Source organism: Eleutherodactylus coqui, chromosome 7, assembly GCF_035609145.1.
Source record: "Eleutherodactylus coqui strain aEleCoq1 chromosome 7, aEleCoq1.hap1, whole genome shotgun sequence".
Lineage (NCBI taxonomy): Eukaryota > Metazoa > Chordata > Amphibia > Anura > Eleutherodactylidae > Eleutherodactylus > Eleutherodactylus coqui.
The window spans coordinates 85,995,828-86,023,647 of NC_089843.1; the positions used below are offsets into that span (position 1 = coordinate 85,995,828).

A 27,820-nucleotide genomic window follows, 5' to 3' on the forward strand; every position below is an offset into this window, starting at 1 on the left:
TGTCTAAATAGAGGCACTTGTAACTTTTTTTTTTCCTGCATTGGATGCAGCTAAACTGCCTCCCTCTACCCTTTTCTTTAACCAGCTCCCACAAGAGTCTATGGGAACCACCAGCTTAAATCAGTCGAAAGATAGATGCAGACCTAGCTTTTCTGGCAGCATACAATTGCAGCTGTGCATGTGCTTTTTTTTCTTCTCTTCCGGTGCAACTTTTTATGTGAGCGAATACATTGGAATCCAATGCCTCAGATGGACACAATTTTTAACTGGCATGAAAACGCGACTAAATAGCCACGTAAAACGCGTGTGACTGAAGCCTCACTGTGTAGAACTGGTATCTTGGCTTATAAGCCTTCAAAAAGCAGTATGTACCCCAAATAGGGAGAAATGAAAAACTTAAAATGTTAGGCAAAAACCAAGCCTTCACCCAGCTCCCCTGAATGGGACATAAAAAGGGATTGTTCTAAACAGATGGAGCGTTGTGTGTTTTATAGTGCAAAAGTAAGAAAAAATAATTTTGTATCCCTGTAATTTTATAGGCCTTGTTTTAACCCTTATTACCTTGGTTTGCCAGACCTTCATCTGATAACTGTGCCAGGTAAGTGAACCTTTACTAGAACTAGTTGAGTATACCCATTTCTATATGTCAGAGAATGCAGAGTTGCCCCACCATTGGGGGCAGAGATGTTTCTGCACACTGGGCCAAACTATTGTCTCGCCTTGTGTTTAACAGTTGTCTTTCCACTGCTGAAGCCAGGCGGGGAGGGATGGTATAACCCTTTTCAGTAGGGTATTCTCTCTTTGGGATCCTTAGCTCTTGGTCTAGGTAGAGTGGTCTCTAGAGCTGGAGGACCCCTCCTGTCCATCAGTGCACGGACCCGATGTTGCTTTTGAATGGACAAGATTTAATTTTACCTGTGATGGTTGTGCAAGGAAACGGACGACTTGCTGTCTATGGACATCCCAAACAGTCTATTGGAGGTGTTAGGGTTTATCCATGTGAAATACTATTGTTGACCTATGCCCAGGATAGGTCATCGATAGTTGATCAGCTGGGGTCCAGTCTCCCCCATCCCTTTCAAAAACCTCATAATTACAACACTGCTAACCCATTTCACACATACGAACCATGAGTCCTATCCTGGGGAAGCAATAGGAATGGATTGGTTCATATTTAAATCTAGCAGCCCCCGTTTACCTAATAGCAGATGTTACTATAGCCAGCTCCCTTGGCACATGCCTTGGGCTTTGTTTACACTGGTGGGTTTTCTTTTTGCCATGGGTTCTAGCATTTGAGGGGTAAAAGGGCACAGTCTGATTCAGCATCTTTACATCCGTACTCTTGCCAGACCCGAGTGGAGTGGTTAAGAGTTGAATGTTCAGCCAAAATAGTTGTGTAAATTGGAGTTGGGTAAAGAGAATATTGTCCCTTTATACTTTTCCGGATTCTCTCCTGGTTTTTGTCATGGATGTTATGCCACCTCAGACAAAGATTCTGGTTTTATTCACTATTGAAACAATGGCAGTTAAATGGGACACACAAGATACCTGCAGTGTACAGAAGCAAAACACTGCTGCAACATTCCTGCAGGGACAGAGGAGCAGATCTACTGTGACGGACCTGGTTAAAAAAAAAAAGTGCCAAAATGTAATGCATGTTGCATCAAGTCTGAGACCTATTTATGAAGTTAATGCACCCCAAATAAGCCACTGCGCCTTCTGCCACAAGGGGGCATTGCTTAACAGTGTGGCTTTAAGCAGTTCTGCTGCAGGAAGCAGACAGCTCTGTACATTGTCCAGTGGCCCAAGTTGGTACTGCAAAAAGAGGACTCTGCCTGCATTACCAACCTGAGCGACTGTGCAATGTAAAAGTCTGTTTCCTGCTGCAGGACAGACCCTTTAAATTCCCAAACTTTTTTTTTTGTCCTTGACATCAGTGGTGGAGGCAAAGCTGTGTGAACAACCCAGAACCTACACTAACTACACCCACCAATACTTGTGCATAAAGATGACCACTATAAAGGTTGCTTTCACATATATGGAATATTTCTGCAAGATGCACCTAAAAAATGCAGCAATTTTGATGCACAATTTTCTGTATCTTCAGGTGCGTCTTACAGAAATGTTCTGTATGTGTGAAAGCAGTTGTATAGGAATAGATGAACAGGGCTGATTTCTTCCACAACCCCCACCAAACCTGGCCAGAGGTTGTATGTATTGGAGCTCGGCTCTATTCATTTCAATAGAGCCGAGCTGCAATACCAGATACAACCCCTGGACAGGGTGGCACTTGTTTGTGGAAGAAAGTCACTAGTTTCTGTGCTGGATAACCCTTTAAGAAGTTAATCAGCACAGATGTTTGACCTAGTGATGTGGATATTCAGTCCAAGATTAGTAAAGTACTTGTAAAGAAAAATCAGAACTGTGAAAAATATTTATTCAGGGTAATATATCCCAGAAATAAACGCTGTCAGAGAGCGCCCGGAGGGCACCGCTGCAGCGGACAGACCAGACACGGTTGTAATAATTACATGACTCATTCAGTAAATCATCGCTATAGTCCGTCCATACCATCAGCTGTCTGATAGTGGGAACACAATTGGAATGAAAGTCTCAGTAGAAGAAGCCATTGGCATAGTCCAGTTCTATGAGCTGCTTGGCAATAGATGGGGCATATACTTATAATCTTCAGTTTTCCTCCTGGGACATTTACCATTTCCTGCCTAATTACAAAGGGGCATTAATATTCAAAGTAAATGGGATTTGTGGAATGAAATAAATACTCATTCGCTTACTAACTATGCAACATGGATATTAAAATGGACTTATGTTCCTTTAACAACTCCTACCAGGGCAGGCCTTAATGTGCGTTCATGCAGCTTGTACCCTACTTTTGTGACTAAGGCTACTGTGCCAGGCTCCTTGCCCTCTACTGGGGTATGGAATAAGGCTTCATGCTCGTATGGATCAAACTTTGAGCCCACTGGATTAAGCTTGACGATTCCGTGCTTCTTGAAGACTTTCTGCATCTGCACTTCAGTCATCACCAGTCCCTCGTAGAGGTTCTTCAGATGAGGGTTCTCAGCCTTGATTTCCTCCTTGGGGATGCTCTGAGTTGCTTTTTCCAAAATATCTGCAACTTCCAGCAAATCCTTGCAGAATCCTTGTATTCCTTAATGTAAGGATATAAAATAGTTACTCTCCATTATCAGTAATATAAAGGGGCTTTTTAATTAGACATCTGTGGCGTATTTATAGGATAAGCCATCAACGTCTCATTAGGTGGAGGTCTCAACCTCTGGGCCCCTTCACACGGGTGTATTTGTGCATGCAATACGCAGAGATTAGTACCCATTTATTTCAGTGGGTTTGTCCACATGTGCGTTTCAGTTGAGCAAAAAAACCCTGCAGCATGCTCCATATTCTCCTGACCACAGAAGTCTATGGGGATGCAGAAGCAATCTTCACATTGTAAATGCAAAAAGTCTCACCTCACTTCATCTGTGCGAGTCTGTTAACTTCCAATAGCAGGGAGGATATACTCCCGTCCAGAACCACTCGAACAGATTGTTTGCACTTGCTGATAAACCTATAATCACAGGAATGTGGACACATGCGGAGTGTAGTCTTTGCTTTATTCAAATAGTGCTTTACATAATCAGATAAGCAGAAGAACTCCGCTACATAGAGCCTTGTTCACCCAAGGCCGCCTGCAGACGGCCGGGTCGGATCCGGCTGCGAGAATTCTCGCAGCGGGACCCGACCCGAGCGCCTGCAGAGAGCACCGCAGACTCACCCGCTCCCGCAGCTCCGGCTCTTTCATGTGCCAGCTCCCGGGCAGCCGGCGCATGCGCAGAGCGGAGCCGGTAAGTGACGTTTCTGTGTGGGTCTCTGTAAGCCCCGCACAGAATTAGAGCATGCTGCGGTTTGTTTGCTGCGTGATTTCGCGCAGACAAACTGCGGCCGTCTTCATGGGACTGCGTGCTGTAATGCAATCCTATGCAGGCGTCCAGGGGCGGAAATTCTGCGGGGAATCCCGCTGCGAAATTTCCGCCTGTCTGCAGGCGGCCTTAATCTCAACCTCACTACCTGCTTATATAAATACTAAAATTCATTTTAAAAAGCTGATTAGTTAACCCTTTGTGCTTGTGGTTTAATTGCTGCCTCATTCCCTTTAGACAGCTTTCCAACCACATTCTTAATTAAACCCATTGACTTTTAAATCACCAAATATACATGTTATGTTGCTCAGAAAATTAATTTTATATTTGTAATCGCAAGTTTTAAATGCTGCATTGCACTTTACAGTGTAAATGGCCTTTGCAAATATATATTAGCATATATATAAATTCTGTATGTATTTCAATAAATTATTAGCAATAGATACTGTGGAAATGACATTAAAAATTAAATACTACATATTATGTAAAACTAAATTTTTAGTTTAACCCATTAATTTTCAAGCGAACACATATAGATGTTACCTATTACTTGGAAATTCATGTTATGTATCTATGTAGCTGAAACGCGTTCTTCCGCTTATCTGATTACGTAGAGCACTATTTGAATAAAGCAAAGAATACACTCCGCATGTGTCCACATTCCCGTGTCTATATGTTTATGGGGATGCACATATGCAGGTGAAATACGCTACATGTGTGAAACACTACGTAATTCCGTGGGGAAAAACATATGGAACTCTGCATTTTCTTATGATGGACATTTAGAGAAATGTTTGACCTGCTGTTTGATGCAATACTAGCTACTTACCGTACAATTTTGCATCTTCCACCATTTTTTGACTCCTTTGTCTCATGTTTTCTGTGTCTGCTAGGGCCCGCTTGTATTTATCCTGGAGACACACAAAAAATACAGTCAGTTCATTACATAGCTCCACCCCTACTGGGGCAAAGGAGTTGGCAGGAGAAAAGTGCCCATGTGTTATCCATGCTGCTGGCCTCTAAGAACCTATAGGCTTGTGTGCCAACAGTAATCTGATCTCTGTAGTGTCATCCTGGTGCCACCGATCCCCCAACGCTCAGCAAGTTTGTCTACGCCCACAGTCAGGCCGGGCGATCATCTGAAGGGCATAAGTGCCAACAGCTTTGGCAGAGAATATGGCTCTGCTCTTACATAGGAGCGATAGTCATTCTGTCAATGAAAGTGGAGCAGCCAGGGATTGTTTCGGCCACCCACATCCATTCACAGTAAACAGGCAGTCACTTAAATATTCAGCAACTCCTGTTTACTTGGGCCAACAGCTGTGTGGTGTTTAGATGAGCTAAAAACCAAGTGACTCCGACCAATGAGTGATTTATCGCTCAGTGCCCCATCGGCAGCTGCTTAAACACGGGACAGCTATGAGCTGAATTAGCAGTTTCCAGCAATAATTAAGGTAATAGTTGGCTTGTGTTATGGTACCGTTACTCTTTATGAACTGTACAGTGGCTGCCTGTGAACACAGGTGTCATGACCCAGGGATTACTCGGACTGCCATTATGGAGTCGGGACGGAATTTTTCCCCAAAAATGGGGTAAATTGCCTTCTGCCTCATTGGGTTTTTTGCCTTCCTCAACAATGCTGCATGGAAACAAGCTGAAGTGGATGGACAGCTGTCTTTTTTCAGCCTAGCATGCTATGTTACTATGACCGACATTGCTGGCATAGTGCTAGGATGTGCCTGCCTGCTCCGATGGGCAGGGCTTGATGGAACAAAGACAGTTCACTAAAAAGGCATTGTGCCATTTTTCTTATTTCGCTCCGCAAGCTCTGATAGCTTCGCAATGCGCAAATATGTTTTCAGGTTTTCTGGACCATTTGTGACATACAGTATTCTAACATTATGTGAATAATAATATTTCTTGTAGAACTTGGCCGCTGTCACTGTATTCTCACAACTGGCATGGGGCATAGCTGATCAGATATTGGTGGCATACCCCAACATTAACAGAAACTACTGGGGGATACGTTTCTGCCAGCCTCTTCTCTCCCTGAGAACAAAGGATGACTGGTTGAAGACCAAAATGTCCTATTGTTGAACCCCCAATAATAAGAGCACTAAAGCGTCACTTAGAGATTAAAAGAGTCAGACATGACAGGATGGCCACCTATAGGTGGCAGTAGAGAGACAACGATCTGGTGTGTATGGCCGGTCTTAGTCTTCTCACTCACCGTCACATCTTTCACTTGATCCTCTAGCTTTGCCTTCTCTGCGGCCAGCTGTTCTGCGCTCTCTTCTGCTTGCTTCTTACTCTTCTCCTCCTCACTTTCGGTCACAGGGTTATTTGGCTGCTGGGCCGCTGTGCACATCAGCTGCGGACATGTCCTCCTGGAGATACAGAATACAGATCAGCACCTGAGCAACACTGCTTCTTTAGAAAGTACTGCTCCGCTCTTCTCTCATCGCCATATATTAATGCTCATATTCACACCAAAATAATTTTGTTACAATAAAAAGTTATTTCATGCCGCTCCTCTGTTATTCCTCCTGGAAATGTATGAGTACATAGTCAACTGGCTATTACCATACACCCCGAGGAGCGGGTTGATCCCTACACAGGAGGACACTATCCAATGTTGACCGTATTAGACTGCATAAAGACACACAGCAATGAGAAGGGGAATGGTAATATCCAGTTGTCAGTTTACTCAAACATTTCCAGGAGGAACAATAGAGGAATGGCATAATGTAAACTTCTAAAAAGAGATGCTCATTACAGGAAGAATACAAGTAGTTACTAAACTGACGTGTCAGAAGAGCTTAATGGCCCTCTTTATAGGAGTTTTATGTAAACCAAGCAGAATCATTCCATAATTAAAGGGCCAGTCCAGTGACAACACATTTTCCTGTAGTACAACCCCGTCTGATGCTTATCAGGCGCATTCTTGATGGTGAGATTTTTACTTTCAATCAATCCCATGATGCATCAGCCTAGCAGTAGTAAAAGGGGATGTCCAGTCACCTGATAACCCCGCTTCGATAGGGCTGAAGGAGTTAAAATAATAAACTGAAACATACTTACTGCTTCAAGGTCACTGGGATCCAGAGCTGCAGCCTTGCTGTGGTCCCAGTGGTTGTTGTGATCGCTGATGTTAGATGAATTCAGGTGACTGCTGCCGCCAATGAAAGGTGCGTTCCTGAATTCTGGCGCTCAGGATGCGAGAAACAATGCCAGGAGAATGAGCGGCGACGCTGCGGCCTCTCATTGGCTGCAGCGATGAATTGCATTCCTGTGTTGTCAACGATCACAGGAACCACCGGGACCACAGCAGGGCTGCAGCAGCGGTAGCAGGCAGGAGAGTCAGACAGAAATAACTAACTAACTTACAGATACTGGGGGTATAGCTACATAATGAATGAAAAAAAGTTAACGGGAGAGCCTTTTAAACATTTTTCGCAACTTCTTAATACGGGTTGTGTTTCAGGTTCATCACCATTTTCAAAATCTCTGCTTGCTGTCGGGTTAAAAGAAAAATTCTGGTTTACACCCAGATATTTAAAAACTCTCATATGAGCATTCTTCTGCTGCGAAATACTCAGCACTAAACTTCCATTTACTTCAATGGGGCCTCTCACATGGACGGTTTTGCGCCATGTATTATACGCACATAAAAAAAAAAAAGATATCGGACGCAGCATGTCGTATTTTCAGTGTTTTAGTGAGTATTTGAAATGAATGGGGTGCGTAAAAAAAAATGCAGTAGATACACAATTGCACGTGCGCTTGACTATGCCACCGGGAAAAAATAAAAAAATTGTGTACAAGTGGCACCCAGGAGAGTGCGGAGCAAGAAATCGCTCATTGGCCGCTTTGATTCAGCTCACTGACGTCTCAGTGGACGGGGAAGACCTGAAAGGGGTATTCCGGTTATTGTAGGAAATGACAGGTTTTCACCCGCAGCTCCAGTAATGGAGAGCTATGCTCCGCTATCTTTGTCAGCCCCATTGAAATGAATGGAGCCGCGGGGTACATCTGCGACCAGCGACCCATCTGCACCTACACTATAGATATATGCTGAAGGGATCCTGCATTGTGAAATAGGGGGCACGTGGGACCCCCACCAATCTATCAGTTTTCACTCACTTAGTGGCTCCGTCGCCATCTCAGTGATGCCCCAATATTCCTCATGAGGCCCCAGCCATAAAGCGTGCACTGCCGAAAAGATGAAGGATTACTAACTGGGATATTACGCAAGCGGTTGTATTGCTGGAGCTCACAGAGGAGTGAGATAACCAGCACACGGCCACAGCTGAGAGATGATGCAACCCTGACCGGTCAGTCACTGCCCCAAGGACGGTGGAGTCACATGATGGATGGAGGCCGCCGCACGGCGTACGGCCGGCTGCACACCACCGGGTTAGATTCTGCATGTGGAACCCCTGTGCCCAGCCGGCATCCGTGCGCACCTGCCTTTCTTCTACTCTGTGCTGCGGTTGGTCCGCACAGCGAGTGTTTGGAAATGTGCGCACCATCACTGCGGAAAGGGCCGCGGATTGGACGGCTTCCATTGACTCCAATCCGTGCAAAAATAAAGCACGCTGCGATTTTTCCTCCGCGAGTGAAAAAGCACAATTGATTTCCGCTCGTGTCGAAGAAAAAACGATTTTCAATAGCGTGCTATGGGCGAAACTTGCAGCGAAATGCGCAATGCAAATCCGTCCGTGTGCAGGCGGCCTAGGGCTGCACTCACACTGCTGATTTTGCCGCACGCGTTTTGTGCGTTGCGTTCATGAAAAGCGTATTTTTACAAGCGCAATATCGGTCAGTGTCTCCGCCAGATATGGCGCTCGCCTGTGATCCCGCGCCATATGTTTATATTTCGCTACATAGCTAACAATGAATTTAAATTTTTCGAGCGCTCCCTTCGCTGAGGACGCAGCCGCCGACTTCAATTTACACATCAAAAGACACATAATAATCACGCGTGGGACACGTGACCGCCATTACAGCACAACATGTGTAAGCTGACTTCGGCAAGTTATTGCAGTGTACAATACAACCTGCAGTCCTATGTAAAACTACAAAGTAACGCATTGCAACATCATCATGTACTGTGCCAAGTGACACACTCAGCTCTGCTACATCTATATGTGACTTTCAGGCCTCTAGCTCCTGGAGAACTACAGTTCTCAGCATGCTTTGGTGCAGCAGAGAGGGTGATGATGAGGAAAACACATGTAACCCACGTCTGTTGCCATGACTACCCCGAGCCCCACAGTTGTTCATAGCTCATCCCTCTTACCGGAGCGGCACCCTATGTGCCCGCAGCAGGTTGTGCCCCAGTAGCCGCAGGCCCCTGGACGCCATGTCTATCCACTGTCAGCAATCACACGTTCTGCACGCAGAGGGCAAGCTGTATCTCAACCTAACCTACTAGGCAGTGACTGTAGCCAATCAGACGCGCGGCTGCGAGCAGTGCGCACGCGCAGGACGACTAAGGTCATGCTGCCAATCTAGTCAAGAGAGGTTGGAGCGGAGTTGAAATGTCAAATACGAAGTTGAGAATGAGAGTGTGCGGTGATTGGCTGGATGGGTCAGTGGGCGGGGCATGAGGCGACGGCTTGTGCAATACTTTGTAATAAGTTCCCGTTATTTCCGGCGGTGTTCGTTCCCTTATAAGACGGATCCGTTCGGCCAGTGGAGTTTGTCGTTCTGCTCTATAATGGAACCCACAACTGGCCGTTCAGTTTCTATCTGTGATTTTTGCAGACATCGGCGTGCAGGCACTGACCTGATACTCCAAGGCTGCTGTCACACCCACGTGAGGGTCAGTTTAAGGATTCCGTCTCTCTGCTCCGTTTTGGAGAGAAACTAAAGAAAAAAACGCCCCCCCCCCCCCATTGGTTTCGATGGGGGTTTAAAAAAAAAAAGCCAAAGGCTTCCATTTGCTTCCATTCTGCTTTCCATTTTTTAATGGTAAAATAAGGCTAAGTGTTGTCTGTCTGCCCCCCATTTCTGTGACAGATCCGTTGGTACGGGAGATATGCAGACGACCTCCTCCACGTTCACATGATGCAGTGAAAAGAACCCATTGACTTTTTTCAAGCAAGGCACGATCAATGGCCTTGCTGAAATGCGCATGACATATCGGAACCGTGTGTATTTGCTGCGCTTATACACACACACTCAAGGTGATTTTTTTTGTGCGTGCAAAAACACGTGTTGCATCTGCACACAACACATACAGGTGAACTACACGGGCGAAAGCGCATTTCGGTTGTGCAAACACGTGCTATATTTGCACACCGGAGTGCGCTTACGCCCGTGTGAGCCCACCCTTATAGGGCAGAATTCCCCCACTTTGGTTTCTGAATTTGTTTCCTCTATATTACGCCGGGTTCACATCTGCGTCATAACCCCCATTCGGAGAATCCGCCGCAGATGCCGCTCAAAATACCGGAGGACAACTCTGCAAGCAGCACTTCTTCCATCCAAAAGCCGGGCAGCTGGGGACAGGGATGGAAAAATGCCTGTTTACCAAAGTGGCCCTTTAAGCACCCATGGATGGCCACTGCACTATCCACTGAGTGCGGTAATGCCTTCTACAATGTATTCATGATACACTTGACAGCGTAGATCAAGAAATGTTAATCCCTTAAGGACCTTTCCCAAGCCCCCCAATTTTGTTTTTCTCTCCCACTTTAAAAAAAAATCATAACTCTTATTTATTCATTGACATATTTTGTTTCAAGGATATTACATTTTTTTTTACATTATTTTCTGCCACCATCTTCTGACAGCCCTGAATTTTTAATTTTTCTGTTGACATAGTTGTGCGAGGGCTCATTTTTTGCGAGTCGCCCTGTAGTTTGCGTTGGTATCATGTCGGAATACATATGACTTTTTGATCGCTTTTTATTACAATTTTTGCTTGGAGACAGGGTGACCGAAAAAGCGCATTTCTGGTGTTTTTAAATTTTTTTTTCTGACAATGTTCACTGTACGGGGTAAATGATGCATTACTTTGATAGATTGGACACAGCAATACCAAATATATATTTGTTTTATTATTTAGATTCTTTTATTATAAATATGGCAAAAGGGGGGGGGGGGTTTCTTAACTTTTATTTTTTTAAAATAATTAGTAAAAAACTTTATTATCTCATTTATACTTTTTTTTTTAGTCCCCAGAGGGGACAACAACTTGCTGTGCTTCAATTGCTCCCGTAGTATGATGTAATGCCATAACATTACATCATATACTGTGATCGGGCAGGCATTCTATCAAGCCACCCCATAGACATGGCTTGATAGGCATGCCATGACACCCGCCCAGCTCTGGCGTCTTATTGCGGGGGGCCGTACAAGACCCCGAAACATTGGCCTGAGGATCTAAATGCCGCTGTCAGAATTGACAGCTGCATTGAAAGGGTTAACAGCTACAATGAACCACGCAGTTTATCGGAGTGGTTGCGTGCTTGCGCCGGCCGTAGGAAAAAGCCGGCAGCCGCAATGCATTTAGTGAGATTCCCCCCCCCCCCCCTCCACGCTCTCCCTCCATACACACCCTGAACGTGCAGGATGTAACCTTCCATGCTGTGTCATTAGGGGGTTAAATGCTCAGACCACTTCAGAAATGGAATGGCCCATCCACTTTAAAATACATACCTCAAACTTATATTAGCTTACCCCTACCGCCATTTTATATATCTATACACATTTCAGCAGTATAAAGTGGTATGTTCTATATGTGGCAGGAGTGCAATTACAATGTGGATATAAGGGTAACAGATTTCTACAGTGGGTTCTGCAGCAAACCCTACAGGTGTTTCTATGGATTTTGCTGTGGATTAACAGTGGATTTCACTCTAAGGCCTCATGTCCACTTGCACGCACGAATTCCATCTGCTGAATCCTGCAGTGGAATCCAGCCGTGCCCGCAGACATGGACAGAAAAATACATTTTCTTACCTGTCCAGATCCAATGCAGGTCCCCTGCTTTCCCATGGACTCACGGCACATCCACAGTGAAGCCAATGGAAGCCATCCGCAGATAAATGGAGCGTGCCGAGGTAAAAAAAAAATTAAAAAATCACACCCACACGCTTTAAATTGTTTTGCGGATGCTACTACAGATCTCCCGTGCTGGTTCCACAAATCAAATCTGCCCGTCCTTATACACTGAAGGGATGAAATCCTTTGTGAAAAGCTGTGCTGTTTTCACAACAGAATAAGCATGAAGATCCAGAGCATGCTCATTTTTCTGCACCGAAAGTTTCATGAAAGTTTTAAAAACTTCATCCACATGTAATTTGCTGCAGCTTTGCAGTGTGAAATCCACAGCAAAACCAAGGCAGAAACCTACTGCACACCGATGAGGGGCAAAACCCCTGAAACTGCTGTCTGTGTATGGATTTATTGCTTTTTAATTCCCAATCATTGTTATAAAGACTTGCATTAAAGGTTGGACACTGATTTGCAGGAATGCTGCCATCCAATAGGTGGCGCTGCAGAGGTATTGTTCCATCTTCCTTATTTGCATATTTCCCAGATTAGCTAGCATGATCTTTTAAGTCTCCTCACTCACCTTATAGGTGCTCCCCTTAAGGAGGGATGATATCCTTCCTGAACTTACCTCAATACATAAGGCTTTCTTCACATTTGTGTCAGCAGCTTACTCCAAAGCTTCTGGTGCAGACCATCACAAACAAAAACAGCGGTCATCTCACCGCCTACAGCTATCTACTCTCCACCTGAACCCAGACAAGACCAAGGAGCAGTGACCACCACAAGCATCAGAGTCCTAATAAAATATCTTCTCTTTATTAGAAATGGATAAAAACAGGAAGTAAATTGATCATCAACTCCAGTAGGTTAAACGTTTCAGTAGTTCACATTACGCATAGCCTGTGGGAGAAACTCCCCCGAAAAGCCCTGAGAAGATCACAGGACCAGCACTGTATGTTCAAAGGAAACTCAAAGACAAACAATGAAGTAACAATTGTAGCAAACCAGAACTGTTCGCAAAAACTCTCTCATCACATGACACAGCAAATGGTTAAAAAAATAAGAAGTAGTAAGCATACACATCTTCAACATCGATATACAAATATATGCAATGGTATAAAGTCGCCCAATAACCAGTCATCGTATCCATTCTGGTCTCCAGAAAAGAGATTTGAGCAATGTAATGTCTGTAGGTGACGAAACAGAAAAATTATACGTTCCAATGCAGGTGTGAACAGAGCTTAAATAATATTGCTATACTGCGCAGCAGCCTTGCAGTACGGCTACACAGTACACACACATTATATTATACATATATACATACACTTATCCATCTTGAAATACGGTCACGTTTCCCTCTTCTATGCAGGTCAACCAGTTAGGTTGTGGAATGTATTAAAAGGGCTTTTCCATGCAAATACTATTGATGACCCATCCTCAGAATAGGTCAATCATTGATTGGCTAGGGGTCCGCTGCTCAGGACCCCGACCGATCAGCACCAAAATACACAGGGGTTGTCCCAGAAACAGATGGCTTCAACACCTTAGCAGTGAATAGCGCTTGTAATTGTAGGCGCAGCTCCCATTAAAATCAATGAGTGTTGCGCTTACTTTTACCAGCACCGGCCACTATACAGGGAGGAGAGCCACTGCCTCCGCTCTGTACCGTGTGTTGTGGCATCGACAACAGGTGCCCGATCAGCCAGGGTCCCGAGTGGCAAACCCCAGCAGATCAACTATTGATGACCTATCCCAAGTAGTGATGCAGTCGGTGATGCACTAGGCACTAGAGATGAGCGAGCATACTCGCTAGGGGCAATTACTTGAGCGAACATTGCCCTTAGAGAATACCTGCCTGCTCGGAAGAAAAGATTTGGCTGCCGGCGCGGGTGAGAGGGCAGCGGGGGGAGAGAGGGAGAGAGAGAGATCTCCCCTCCGCTCCCCCCGGCTCTACCCCGCCGCCAGCCGAATCTTTTCTTCCAAGCGGGCAGGTACTTGCTAAGGGCAATGCTCGCTCGAGTAATTGCCCTTAGCAAGTATGCTCGCTCATCTCTACTAGGCAGCCTTAGAAGATTGTGCTCTGTGGTGCATACCTTGTGAGTGGTAAAGCAGTTGGCATATCACCCGCTTAGGAAGCTAGGAAGAACCCCTACAAAAGCAGTGGTGAGCATTATCTTGTTGAGTAGTTCTATCCATGTTGCTGGAGGGGAGCACAGGACAGTCCCTACTGTAGTGGCTCCTGCAGCAGGGAGGGCCAGTGGATAGCGGATTGACAAGAAGGTCCCGAGTCCCTGGATACAGAATAGGTGTGGGAGGAGAGGGAGTCTCCCTTATGTTGGTGTGCCGCAGTGCTTGTCCGATATCCCTCAGCTATGGTCTAGGAAAAAGCAGAGTGTTTGTGTGCAGAAGGAAAGTCTCTGTCTTCCTTGACCAGATGAGATCGCTGTATGGGAGTGCTTTTCTAACTGCAGAATATTGGCTCTCTCCAATCAGTTGTACAGAATGAGTAGTCATAACCAGGGGCGTAACTATAGAGGATGCAGGGGATGCGGTTGTACCCGGACCCAGGAGCCTTAGGGGGCCCATAAGGCCTCTCTTCTCCATATAGGGAGTGCAGTACTATGAATAAAGCATTATAGTTGGGGGCCCTGTTACAGATTTTGCATTGGGGCCCAGAAGCTTCAAGTTACGCCTCTGGTCATGACCCCAAAAGCCAGCTACATTGTCTCACACTTGTAAACCACATGTCCCATAAATGCACACGGTCTCTATTCGCTTCCACCACACTGTACCAAGTACCAATCACGAGGAAGGAGATGACACACACTGATATCTTATAATATAAAATTTTATGTATTACAAGATTGTAATACTAAAAACACATGTAAAAAAAATGAAATTCATTGATTTATTCCAATCCGAGACAGAGGAAAAAGAAAAAACCTCTTGACCACCATACCGATCACCCCCTAGTGGTGAAAACCAGAAGCTGATATTTTTATATTCATGTAGGGAACTACAAAGGAACATTCTCATTAAGAAATATAGCACCGCTGATTTATGAAATATATTACAAACATAATCCAAATTATTTATGCTGCTGTATAACAGTAGCCACATTATTGACAGATACCATGTTCTACCTGCAGAGGGAAATGGGAAAACAAGCACTATATTGAGATTACATATGACTAGTACCACCCAGACCTCTCATATTAGGTTTAAAGGAACACATGGTACATATACAACTTTTGTATTATTAAATACTGTTATTTTTGGAAAGTCTATGGTGTCAAATAATATGCGCAAGTCTGCTTTCACATCAGCATTGGAACCTCCGCCGCAGATTTGTCACAAAATACCGGAAGAAAAAGCGCTACATGCAGCGCTTTTGCGGCCAGTAAAATGCCAGGCAGCTGAGCGGAAACCAAACGGACCCCATTATAGTCAATGGGGTTCATTCTGCGCTGATCAGTTCCATCATAAAATGGATCTCGTTCGGCCAGGGGATTCCCTTTTCCTGCACCCCAAACAGAGTAAAAAAATGGAACCCCCAACGCTGATGTGAAAGCAGCCTAAAATCTAGTGCCACAGTATAAATGTAACATCTTCTTTATTTATTAAGGCATAATTGTTAAAAACTGTTTCAACGGCATAGAAGGTCACCTTCACGTTTCAGGCGTTACAGCCCTTAGTCGTGGCAAAGTAAAAACTGGAGTTTTCCAGGCAGTTTTTATGGATGATCTGACCTTAGGATCTGCTAGGGTCTACTGCTCGGTGTATCAACTGTTCGGCGCCTGCAATTACCAGCGCTGGCCTCTACACAGGGGTTGGAGCCATCGGCTTCCGCTCCGTATCCTGTGTGTGTTGCGAGCGCATACCCAGTGACAGCGACTGCCCGAGCAGCTAATTGGTTGGGATTCTGATTGGCAGACCCCAGCCGATCCTGAGGACAGGTCATCAATAAAACCTGCCTGGAAAACGCCTTTAAAACTATACTGAGTCAATCAAAACTGTGAAACTAGTTACATGGTTCATGTTCACCAATAAATGATTAATCCACTAGATATATACTTTCATTATAAATAATAAGCCTTTATTAAAAAAATATAATAATTTATTTCAAGTCCCAGCGGACATTGTGTTTAGGCGCTTTTGGCATTCTATGCTGTTGAAACAGTTTTAATTTTGCCGTAATAAACAAAGATTTGACAATTTTACCACAGTGCTGGATTTTCTGCATATCCTTTGAAATGATCCCCCACCTGGCCGTCCACTGGGATTCTATCCACCTTATCTGGGGTGCACACAGCTGGATACCTGGATTCACCATAGACAGGTGAGCTGCCGCTTCCCTTTCACAAAGTCTATGGTGTGTAGACTGTAACATTTGTATCCAGAGTCTGCTGTAAATCCCTCATGAGGACCTTTGGGAAGATCGCCACCTTTTGTTCAAAAAGTTCCACTTTGTCTCTATAGTCAGCATCATGGTGGCAGTAAAACTGTGAACACACTTTATTCTTTCACTCTGCATTCTGGATCATAGCTTCTTGCTGGAGAAATACAATACATAGGTTATACATACATTCAGTTTAATTGCCATCAATATCAGAGAGTGCCGCAAATACATTCTGGTAAATCTAAAGGTTTACTTTGTGCCAAGTTCTGCTGCCAGCAGGTGGCAGCAATCTATTAATTCTGTACGCTTTAAAAAGGGAACCTGTCATCAGTTCTGCAGCTAGACCACTAAAACAAAGTAATGCGCATTTCCAAAGTTATTTTGTTAGACATCTTGGTGAAATCATACCTTTAAATAGAAGGTATTCATGTTTTCCATGCTGCATGCAAATTCCCTGCGAGCGGTCTGGTGGATCTGGCTGGACTATCTTTGTTAACTCCCAACTCTTTCTACTACTGTGACATAGTAACACAGTATGTAAGGCTGAAACAAGACATGTCCATTCAGTTTAGCCTATTTTCCTGCAATGTTGATCCAGAAGAAGGCAGAAACCCCATGAGGTAGGAGCCAATTTTCCTAATTTTAGGGGAAAAAAATTCCTTCCCGACTCCAAATCTGGTAATTGGAATAATCCCTGGATCAATGATACTTCTAAAGCAGGGGTGTCAAACTCATTTTCAAACCAGAGGGCTGTATCAGCATTCTGGTTGCCTTTAAAGGGCCTTTTTAAAGGCTCATTCACACAGGCGTATTTGCGCTCCGTATTACGCACACAAAACGGACAGCTTAAACACCTTTGATTTGCATTGCGGTATTCAGAAATGCATTTTTCTGAATACCCATCATGTCCTATTTTGGTTCATCTTTTGGAGTTCAAAATCTAAAACCGAACCCTCTGCCAAGCAGTGGCTGCAACCTTCACGGAAAGTGAAGAGCTGGTCGTTCTGCATCCAGACCTAGTCATGGGCTACATAAAATGACATGGTGGGCTGGATTTAGCCTGTGAGCCTTGAATTTGACACGTGTTATAAAGTAAGCTGGGACCATAACATGTAATATTAAAGCTTTCAAGAAAGGCATCCAGGCCCTTCTTGAACTCTTTTAGTGAGTTCTCCATCACCACATCCTCAGGCAGAGAGTCTCACTGCTCTTACAGTAAAGAACCCCCTTCTATGCCGGTGCAGAAATCTCCTTTCCTCTAGACGCAGATGATGCCCCCATGTTACAGTCACAGTCCTCCTTGTCTTTTATGACATGGACTCAATGTTTAAACTAATCATAAAACTGGAAGTGGTAATTAGTGATGCATGTGCAGTGAAGTTTACGAAATTTGCCCGCAGAAAGGACAGATGAATTGTGCAAGAGCCGGTCCTAGTCGGTCAACAGTTTGGTGACCATGCTGATGACATCACAGTAGCAGAGAGGAGTGGTGTGAGGGAAGGTAAGTAGGCCAGAAGAGACATAGTAACATAGTATGTAAGGCCAAAAAAAGACATATGTCCATGCAGTTCAGCCTATTACCCCCCAAGGTTGATCAGGCCCCTTACCAGACCACTTGCAAAGAATTTGCATACAGCATGGGAAATGTGAATACCTTCTTTTTGAAAGAAGGATTTGACTAGAATGTGTAACAAAATAACTTTGGAAATAAGCATTACTTCATTATGTTATCAGTGTAGGCGGTTTTATAGCTGCAGAAATGATGGGAGACTATTGGCGCTGTGTAGGGGCAGGTGACAAGAAATACCTGTGCGGTATCAGCTACACCAATACAATGATCTTTTATTCCTTGGCGTGCTGCTGCCGCGCAAGTGTTTTGTTGGTGAGACAACTTCTTCACATGTTCTCCTGCTCTTTCCAGTGAGCGCTCCACAGCTCTAACACCCATAGTGGGCTCCTGCTTGGACTCTGTAATGGTCTTCAATGGAGCTCAATCAATAGAGAGGAAGAGCGCTTGGGTCCCATCTCCAGATCATTTGTGGTGACACATGTCATGGTATAAAAATGTATTTACTGGATGTAGCCGGTAGGAACATTGTGCACACAGGTATGTCTGAGCCCAGCTATCCCAACCTTACAGAGAGCTGTCAGCAGTGCTGACTGCCGACAGACGCCCTTTACATTCTACCACCAAGCATACAACACTTTTATTGACATGTCTCAGATCGTATTTAGTGTGGGCTCTTGGTGTATCTATACACACACCTCTCATCCATCCCGATTTTTGCAGGTCTGTCCAGCAAACTGGGCACAAAGTGTATGGAGGCTTATTCAACATTTCATAAAAATGTGCATTCCTGATAGGTTTTGTGGGAGTTCCCAGATGGGTCAGGGGTTGGCTTAAGCGTTCCACAAATGGGTATGCAAATGTTGGGAGGTATGACTATAGCAGGTGCAGAAGTAGCACTTGCACCTGGGCAATGGCCCAAGGTAGGTGTGTAGCCATATAGGCATCACAACTCCTATAAAGTACTTTGCAGTACTTATCTGGAAGTCTTCAGACATGCACTTGGATGAACTCCAGGGATCCTTCATTATAGCGAGTCCAATCTCAGGAACCTCCAACTATGAAAACGTCTGACATGCATTTAAAAAATAAGGTTAAAAATGGAGGCAATCAATTCTGAGCGTCACTTACGTTTTTTGATCCATAGAGGACGTTTCAGGATTCCAGCCTGTTATAGAAAGTGAGAATGCAATGATTTTCTTATAAGGAATAGGCTCAGCACAGAAGTTTTGGAGATCCATAACAGAAATGTATAAGTATCTTTCTCTATACTTTGGTTTTATACATAGAACAAAAAAGACAATTGTGATATATTGGAAGTTCATATTTGACATCCACCTGGCGTACATCTAGTAATTACTGTGCCCATTGTATTCCTAATCTTATAAAGTGATGGCACATTGCTAGTAAACACCATCACTTTATGATAGTTGGGGGTCCAATCTCCAGGATGCCCAATGATCCTGAGAATGTGGGGTCAGTAGCGCTGATTTAGCAGCCCCTGTCTACCCACTATGCAGGGGATCCTTAGAGGGGATCCAGCAGTGCTAAATCTGTGCTGTGATCCCTGTATTCTCAGGATCAGGGTGTGGATCTCAGAGGTTGAACCTCCATCGATCATAAAGTAAAGTGCATATTCTAAACATGTGTCATCACTTTATAAGCCCTCATGTTACAGGGCTGCACTTGGGCTCATCTTCAAATATATGGCCCAGAGGCAGACGTATAGATGCATCTGCCAGGGCCCACACCCTGGGAAGAGGACGGTGTTCCTATATCCTTGGCCATGCCCAGTAGACCACTAGGCAAAATGCAGGTCGAAGGCAGACTCCCTATTTGCCTAACCTGCTAAGAGCTCTGATACCACCCAGGGGCCCCCTGTTACGGTGCCACAATTGAAAGATATCTCATATCCACAGCATAAGGGATGACTTTCATATTGGTGGGGGTCTGACCACTGGGACCCCCACCAATCCCAAGAATAGTGCGCTGCTACATCCTGAAGTATGGATAGCAGTGTTCATAGGAGCATACTGCCACTTTATTCATTTCAGTGGTACTACTAGAGACAGCGGAGCACTTGAACTCAGCTGTCTCCAGAGGTCCCATTGAAACGAATGGAGCTGTGGTGCGCATGTGTGACCGCTAATGCCCACAATTCAGGACATGCAGGTCCCTGTTCTCAGGATCAGTGAGGTTCCCAGCGGGCAGATCCTCCCGCAATCTGAAGTTATCCCCTATCCTGTGGATAACTTTCATGGCCAACTATGGCCAATCATCTGGTGAATGATAATTTTTTCCAGACGCAGCAATAACATTTTAGCCCATATTGACCATTACAGTTGTTCAAAGCGGACATCTATCCAGACGATGCATGAAAGATATTTATGGGTACATTCTTTCAAAGAGAGCTTGTGCGAGAATAAAAGATACATGTCACACATGGCCGATCCCTTCCCAAAATGATGACCGTCATCAGTTGTCTGAAACGATCATTCATGGTTAAACCCCAGCCTGCCATTACAGAGCACTCTGCAAGGGTAGGGGGAGTAGTTGTTAAAGTAGTAGCAGTGCAGCTAAGAGCTTACTGGAATGGGATCACAGCATTGCAACAGCTTTTCCCACAAAAGCAAAACCTTGTATACCTTAATTAAACATTCCAATTTGATTTCCTCACATTGAATAGTTTTCTTCCAACTTTTACTTGCTCCTCTTCCACCGTATCTTTCAAACGCTGTCACTGAAAACTTCTTGCCTTCAGAGCGAATGCACAGGTCTTTACTCGAGTCTACAAAAATGAGACATTGGATGGCTAGAATCTTTATATGCACGTGGGCTCATTCACATTGGCTTATGCCATTTTGGTCCATGAAAAACACATGTGCATATATGTTTTCTACGTCCGTGTTGTATCCATGTGTATCCGTTATTATGTGATGCCAGTTTTGTCATAACCCACAGAAAACAGGCTGCGCTAAAAAAAAAGTGAACGTGGATGCCAATGCGTATCCACTGTGTGTTTTGGTTTTTTTTAAGCATCCATATAGACTTTAATGGGGGACCAAAATGGGACATGATGGAATTTTTTTTTCATGTTATTCACGCACAGCATTGGTCGATTGCTAAAGACTCAAGCTGCAGCTGCAAAAAGAGGTTTGCACAAGTTCACCAGACTAGTTACTGTTGAAACTAAGTTCCGCGAATTGTCCCCGCCCCCACCCCGCCTCTCCCCATTGCAAATAGTGCAGAGGGGCGGAGAGGAGGCAGAAAGGGGGCGAGAGCTCAGTTCCTGCTCCTGGCTCTTCCATCCTCTCCCCCCCCTGCACACGAGGGCAACGTATATCGGCTCGGCGTGAAAACCGAGCCAATATACGTTCGTGGGAATGCAGCCTTAGGGTAGTGAATTTGGAACAGATTTTCTGCAGTTGCAAATCCACACCAAATTATGCGTTAAAATCCACATCATTGATACAGATTTTGATGCAGCTATGCAACAGATTGCACTCATCCAATTAAAAGGGTATATGGAATATGCTGGGGAAACGCAACAAACTCTGCACAAAAATAGAATGCACCTATAGAGAAGATTTCTGAGATTGTCATATCCTAAGTATAAGCCATCAATATTTCATTGTGGGGATCCTGACACTTTTATCAATCAGTTGCACGAAGAGGCTACAGCAATCCAGATCACGCAATGTCCCCTTCATTACTTACCCAGCACTACACATTTGATTGTGGTGGGGCCTGGTACTGCAGATCAGTCTCATTGGCGTTAATGGGACTCAGATTCAGCACCAGGCTGAGCCACAAGGAACAATAGGTCTATTCCTGTTGGCAACATACCAGTGTATGTATCATAAGACCACCTGCTATTCATAAATGAGGTATTTTATACATCCTCACGGGCTTGGTCTTCTATCTACATAGCAGCCACTGTAGCCCCTTTATTCAGTTGATTGGTAGGAGTGCCAGGAATTAAATCCCTCAATGATCAAATATTGATGGACAGCTATATTACAGAGCTGAAAAACCCTTTAAGGACTTCTGGATACATATAATGCAGTGTATAACTTTTGTAACTTTTTTATTTGGAGGGCAGGGAGAAAAAAAACAAAAACGCCTCAATTCTGCCATTCTTTTTTTTTTTACAACAGGAATCATGCATATTATGGAGGATCATGGTGTTAATTGATCAGAAGTTACAGTGTGGTGCAACTCATCAATCAAAGGGTGAACTGGACTGTTCTTTTTTTGATGCCGCTTTCTTGAACTCACTGTAGCAGAGAGTATACACATATATAATGTGTGGGCTGTGTCACTGGGGCAGCGGAGGATCTGGACCACCATATGAGATAAATGCAGCTTCAAATCTTAGAATATGTAAATATATGAACTGTGAAACAAATGACCATCTATTTCAGTACTACAATTGTAAATGGTGATAGATTCTTAATAACATAAACATTTCGGCCTGCTAAAACACTTACGTCCAGTCCAGCGTTTCTTCTTGAAGATCCCAGTCTTGTTCCCACATCGCACTTTAAATTTGTCATTGAAAACTTGTTTGGGGAACTCTAGTTTTACACTCACAGGTTTAGTCGCTGGCAACAAGAAGATTTGACATCAGTTATGAAGCTGTGTTCTATACAAAATTCCCACATGCCCCTCTCTAAATACTGTGAGATGAAGAGGCATTATGACTAGAGATGAGCGAGTATACTCGCTAAAGGCAATTGCTCGAGCGAGCATTGCCTTTAGTGAGTACCTGCCCGCTCGAGACAGAAGGTTTGGGTGCCGGCGCGGGGGAGCGGTGAGTAGCGGCAGTCAGCAGGAGGGAGCGGGGGGGGGGGTGGGAGAGAGGGAGAGAGAGATCTCCCCTCCGTTCCTACCCCCTCTCCCCCGCTGCTCCCTGCCCGCCGCCGGCACCCGAACCTTCAGTCTCGAGCGGGGAGATACTCGCTAAAGGCAATGCTCGCTCGAGCAATTGCCTTTAGCGAGTATACTCGCTCATCTCTAATTATGACCTCTTTAATCACTTAGATTCCCTTTAAAGGAAGGGTCTTAGAAAAATGACTTCTGTCTAGGATTGCAATCAAGAAACGACATTTCAAGATCCTTTCTGGCTTAATATATCACAGAGCAACCGACTGACATGGAAATTCTACATCATAAAACATTACTAAAACGTAAAAGCAAGGTACTGTTCTCTGCAACAAGCCATTTCATTGATATATTACAGAACATTACTAATGCAATGGTATGGGATGACTAAACTGATGCTTTAAACGGACAGCTCAAAGGGGTTTTCCAATACTTAAATAATAATGTCCTATCCTTACAATAGCCTATCAATATTTTATTAATGAGGGGGGGGGGGGGGGGTCAAACTCCTGGCAACCCGCCAAATAGCTAAAAGAAGGGCAGCCATATCCAGTAAGTGTTGCATCCCCTTCATCGTTTACCCTGAAACAGTGTGGCTTGCAACAATTGTTAACATTTTCTGAAAAATTACAACCTTCCCCACATAAAGTGTATTTCAGAGTAAGAAATAAGGCACAAACCTTTCACTAGCTCAGGGCTCCTCTTTAAATCCAAGTGGTTCATTCTAAAGCTATGGATGTTGGTTTCTCGGGTTCTTCTTTTTCCATATTTGTGTCGTTTTGAGTTTTCTGAAGCTTTTATATTACGACAAAGAATGAAGTATTTTTAATGTAAGCAGAGACTCAACAATAGAATTCACATTTGGTATGTCTAAGGGGTCTTTCAGACTAGGGGTTTTTTTTTTGGTTCCAAACACCATTTCTATTCGAGGTTTTCAGAAAACAACTTAGGGACAGAAACCGGAACAGAATCATATGGTTCAATATGTGAGATGAAGATCTTTTTTGGCCTCACAGTTTCCATGTCAGTCAGTCTTTTAAACTAGATGGAAAAGCAAAATCCTCGCCTGACAGAGTAGACTGACAGGAATGGAAACTATTGATCTCTATGGTTCCATCACTATCTAGTTCTCTTCATAGAAAACAGAAGCCCTGGACAGAAGAGGCACTGGAGACATAAAGGTAGTCTGAAACAAGCCTAAGGGCTCATGTCCACGGGGAAAATATGATTTAGGATCCGCAGCGGATCTCCCGCGTGCGGATCCGCATCCCATAGGGATGCATTGACCACCCGCGGGTACATAAATACCCGCGGATCGTCAATAAAAGTGATTTTAAAAAAAACGGAGCATGAAAAAATCTGGACCATGCTCCATTTTCATGCGGGTCTCCCACGGGGACGGCTCCCGCGGGCTTCTATTGAAGCCTATGGAAGCCGTCCGGATCCGCGGGAGACCTAAAATAGGAATTTAAAGCATTTACTCACCCGCAGCGGGCCGCGAAGCTCTGCTCTTCCTCACGGCCGCATCTCCCTTGCTTCGGCTCGGCGGATGTGCCCGGCGCATGCGCGCGGCACGTCGACGACGTGCCGGCAACGTGCCGCCGGCGTCAGGAATTCATCCGCCGGCCGAAAATGAAGATCCGGCCGTGAGGAACAGCTGACCTTCCCCGCCCGCGCCGGATAGGTAAATGCTTTTAAATTGCTATTTTCGGCGCTCATGTCCGCGGGGCAGGAGGGACCCGCTGCAGATTCTCCATTGAGAATCTGCAGCGGATCTGATTTTCCCCGTGGACATGAGGCCTAAGAGTTAAAGAGTAGAGATGAGTGAGTATACTCGCTAAGGCACATTACTCGAGCGAGTAGTGCCTTAGCCGAGTATCACCCTGCTCATCTCTAAGCATTCGGGGGCCGGCGTGCGGGGAGCGGCGAGGAACGGAGGAGAGATCTCTCTCTCTGCCTCTCTCCCCCCCCCGCTCCCCGCCGCAACTCACCTGTCACCCGCGCCGGCCCCCGAATCTTTAGAGACGAGCGGGGAGATACTCGGCTAAGGCACTACTCGCTCGAGTAATGTGCCTTAGCGTGTATACTCGCTCATCTCTATTAAAGAGGGTACTCCATTAGATGTTTATTTCCAAAATGCTCCGTTCTCCAGATATTGTAGTTATTGATTCCTCTGCCCTCTGGTTCTTTATGTTTGTTGCCAGGGAAATAGACCACCTCTTCTATGTCATGGGTGAATGCATTGTTTTGTGATTTCAAACACACTGAAATACAATTCCCTAGATGGGGATACTCCTATAAATATACTGAATGAGCTCTGATACACTTTCCTGTGTAGTGCCAATAACCAAGGACTTAATGGCATAATGGAAAATGAGGCCTACTCCACCATGACCACCTTTATGAGGTCCACAGATGACTAGCTTATAAAATGTTGGTGTTCAATCTAAATCTTTTGTCCTCATCTTCTTTCTTTGACTTCTTAGAGATCAGCCTACAATTTTCCACTGACCCCTTTCTTAGGCATAACTGAATCTCACCTTTGAATGGGACAGACCCACCGGCTGCTGGATCCCACGGTAGCTGCTACATATGCTACCCTGCTAGTTATGCCAATGAATAGGCAAAAAGTAGGGTTTCCCGGACATCGATTCTAATAAGGTCTACTATTGTGCTGACCATCCTGTCTGTGAGAAACAAACTATAATCTTGGTGATATCCCTACTACATTTAAACAAATGTCATATTATAATAATCTCTGTTAGAAGGGTCATTTTGGTAGGTTTCCAGCTTATGGAGGTCACAAATGTGGTCTTTCTGAAATGTACTTTATAGTTTACATATGGAAAAACTCAAATTTAAAGGGGTATTCTGGGAATTTTACTATTGATGACTTATCCTCAAGATAGGTAGTCAACAGCTGATCGGCAAGGGACTGCCGCTCAGGATCCCTACCGATCAGCAGATCATCTGGTCAGCTGCAATGCAGCAGGGTGGATGTGGTTATCGATGGACAAGGCTAGAATCCTTGTATTGCAAGCCATGCAGTGCACAATAATTCATGTACTATTTATATTTTAGGATCCTACAAGGAAGATAAGCTGTACGGATTAATGTGAACAGAGGAAAAATTATTGTTATTATAGCAAGAATAGTTGCAACAGAGGATTCAAAGAACTCTTAGCAACTATATTGTGCAATTTCTGAATCATAAACAAAGCTCACTACTTATCATAGGTACACAAACCTTTGTCTTTCATTTCATTATCGGCTTCCCAGTCAAGATCTGGAGGTTCGGAATAATTTATAGGCTGCATTCTGCATTTTCTCACTGTCGTTGGCGAAGTGCCATCTGAATCTGTAATATGGTGCAAGTTGATAAAAAGGGCAGTTTAAAGCAACCTTACTCTAACAAGTATAGACTAGGACCATATTGAGTAATCATGTTATATGGATTGCAAAGTATAAAAATATACATTTTCAATTACATACAATTCATCATAATTAACAGTTAGGTAAAAGAAGGCGAGGGTAGAAGCTGCTTAAAAAAAAACGAATTAATTTGCCAGCTCCTGGTACGGTTTTGGTGGAGAAACAGTGTCAGGCAACTGCCACAGTTTCGTCCCGCTGACTGGGGATAAATGTATGTGCAGATGTGGATCTGACATAGATAGGCCTATGTGAACGTGCCCTTATGCAGTGCAGTTCTAGAGTTTAGGCAAAGGTACAAGTGAAATCTTGAAGACAATGATGTAAGGCGGACAGCAGAGAAAGAAATGTCTTATGAGGACTGAAGAATAGTTATGGGGAGTTATCAGGAAATTAGGGCAGAGATGTATGAAATGGAAAGATTGTGGGGGACTCCTTGTAGATCACTGAGTATTTTGAAGTGTATTTGTCTGGGGATAGCTAGTCAGTCTAGGTTCTGGCAGAGGTGAAGTGGTAAAAGAACAAGAGGACAAGTGGTTAGAGAGATAGATTTCAGTGTCATTAGAATAAGAACGGTTTTAAAAGCCATGAGATTTTATGAGCTTTCCTAGGATTTACATAAAGAGTAATTGTACTCAAAGACTGGTGATAAATGGCTGCACATCAAAGTGGAAGAATGTATCAAGTGGGGTACCACTAGGCTCTGTCCTAGGCCCAGTGGTGTTCAACATTTATATAAAATGATCTGGAGGAGTGAATTGGGGTGAATGTGATCAAATTTACCGATGACACAAAGTTAGGAGGGATAGCTGACACTAGAGAAGAGAGAGAGAGGATTCAAAAAGATCTAGAAAAGCTTAAAGAGTTGTTGTGACTAACAGAATGGTATTTAACAAGGAGAAATGCAAAGTCCTACATCTGGGCAAGAAAAATGAAAAAAGCACCTACAGAATGGGAGGAATTGGGCTAAGCAGCAGCACATGTGAAAAAGACTTGGGTATACTAATAGTTCACAGACTGAACATGAGTCAACAATGTGATGCAGCAGCCAAAAAGGCAAACACAATTCTGGGATGTATTAAGAGCAGCATAGAGTCTAGATCACGTGAGGTAATTATCTCCCTCTACTCTTCCTTAGTCAGATTTCATCTGGAATACTGTGTCCAGTTCTGGGCATCCCACTTAAAAAAAAAGACAGACATACTGGAGCAAGTTCAGAGAAGAAATACCAAGATGGTGAGCGGTCTGCAATTTATGTCCTATGAGGAATGCTTAAAAGATATGGGAATGTTTAGCTTGCAAAAAAGATGGCTGAGAGGAGACTTAAAGGGGTTGTTCCGCGCCGAAACGGTTTTTTTTTAAATTCAATAGGCCCCCCGTTCGGCGCAAGACAAACCCAATGCATGTGTTAAAAAAAAAAACCGTTTAGTACTTACCCGAATCCCCACGCTGCGGTGACTTCTTCCTTACCTTACTAAGATGGCCGCAGGGATCTTCACCCACGATGCACCGCGGGTCTTCTTCCATGGTGCACCGTGGGCTCTGTGCGGTCCATTGCCGATTCCAGCCTCCTGATTGGCTGGAATCGGCACA

At 44.4% G+C, this 27,820-nt stretch overlaps 2 protein-coding genes across 2 annotated transcripts in view; both read right to left on the bottom strand.

The window, feature by feature from the left end:
• Nucleotides 1–2,420: 2,420 nt before the first annotated feature.
• Nucleotides 2,421–9,361, bottom strand: GRPEL1 (GrpE like 1, mitochondrial). The gene is made up of 4 exons (XM_066573323.1): nucleotides 9,244–9,361; nucleotides 6,172–6,328; nucleotides 4,771–4,852; nucleotides 2,421–3,172 (listed from the first exon to the last, which is right to left on the bottom strand). Exons 1-4 carry the CDS (start codon nucleotides 9,306–9,308, stop codon nucleotides 2,826–2,828), a joined length of 651 nt encoding a protein of 216 aa, XP_066429420.1. The 5' UTR covers nucleotides 9,309–9,361; the 3' UTR covers nucleotides 2,421–2,825.
• A 3,381-nt stretch (nucleotides 9,362–12,742) lies between these two features.
• Nucleotides 12,743–27,820, bottom strand: part of LOC136572601 (nuclear body protein SP140-like protein) — a 58,546-nt gene continuing 43,468 nt past the window's right edge. The window contains exons 13-18 of the mRNA XM_066573325.1: nucleotides 26,046–26,156; nucleotides 23,479–23,592; nucleotides 22,405–22,518; nucleotides 20,560–20,702; nucleotides 19,046–19,082; nucleotides 12,743–16,501 (exon numbers count right to left, since the gene is read on the bottom strand). Of these exons, the coding sequence (XP_066429422.1) occupies nucleotides 16,464–16,501; nucleotides 19,046–19,082; nucleotides 20,560–20,702; nucleotides 22,405–22,518; nucleotides 23,479–23,592; nucleotides 26,046–26,156 (557 nt within the window). The 3' untranslated portion in view covers nucleotides 12,743–16,463. The remainder of the gene's footprint in view (nucleotides 16,502–19,045; nucleotides 19,083–20,559; nucleotides 20,703–22,404; nucleotides 22,519–23,478; nucleotides 23,593–26,045; nucleotides 26,157–27,820) is intronic.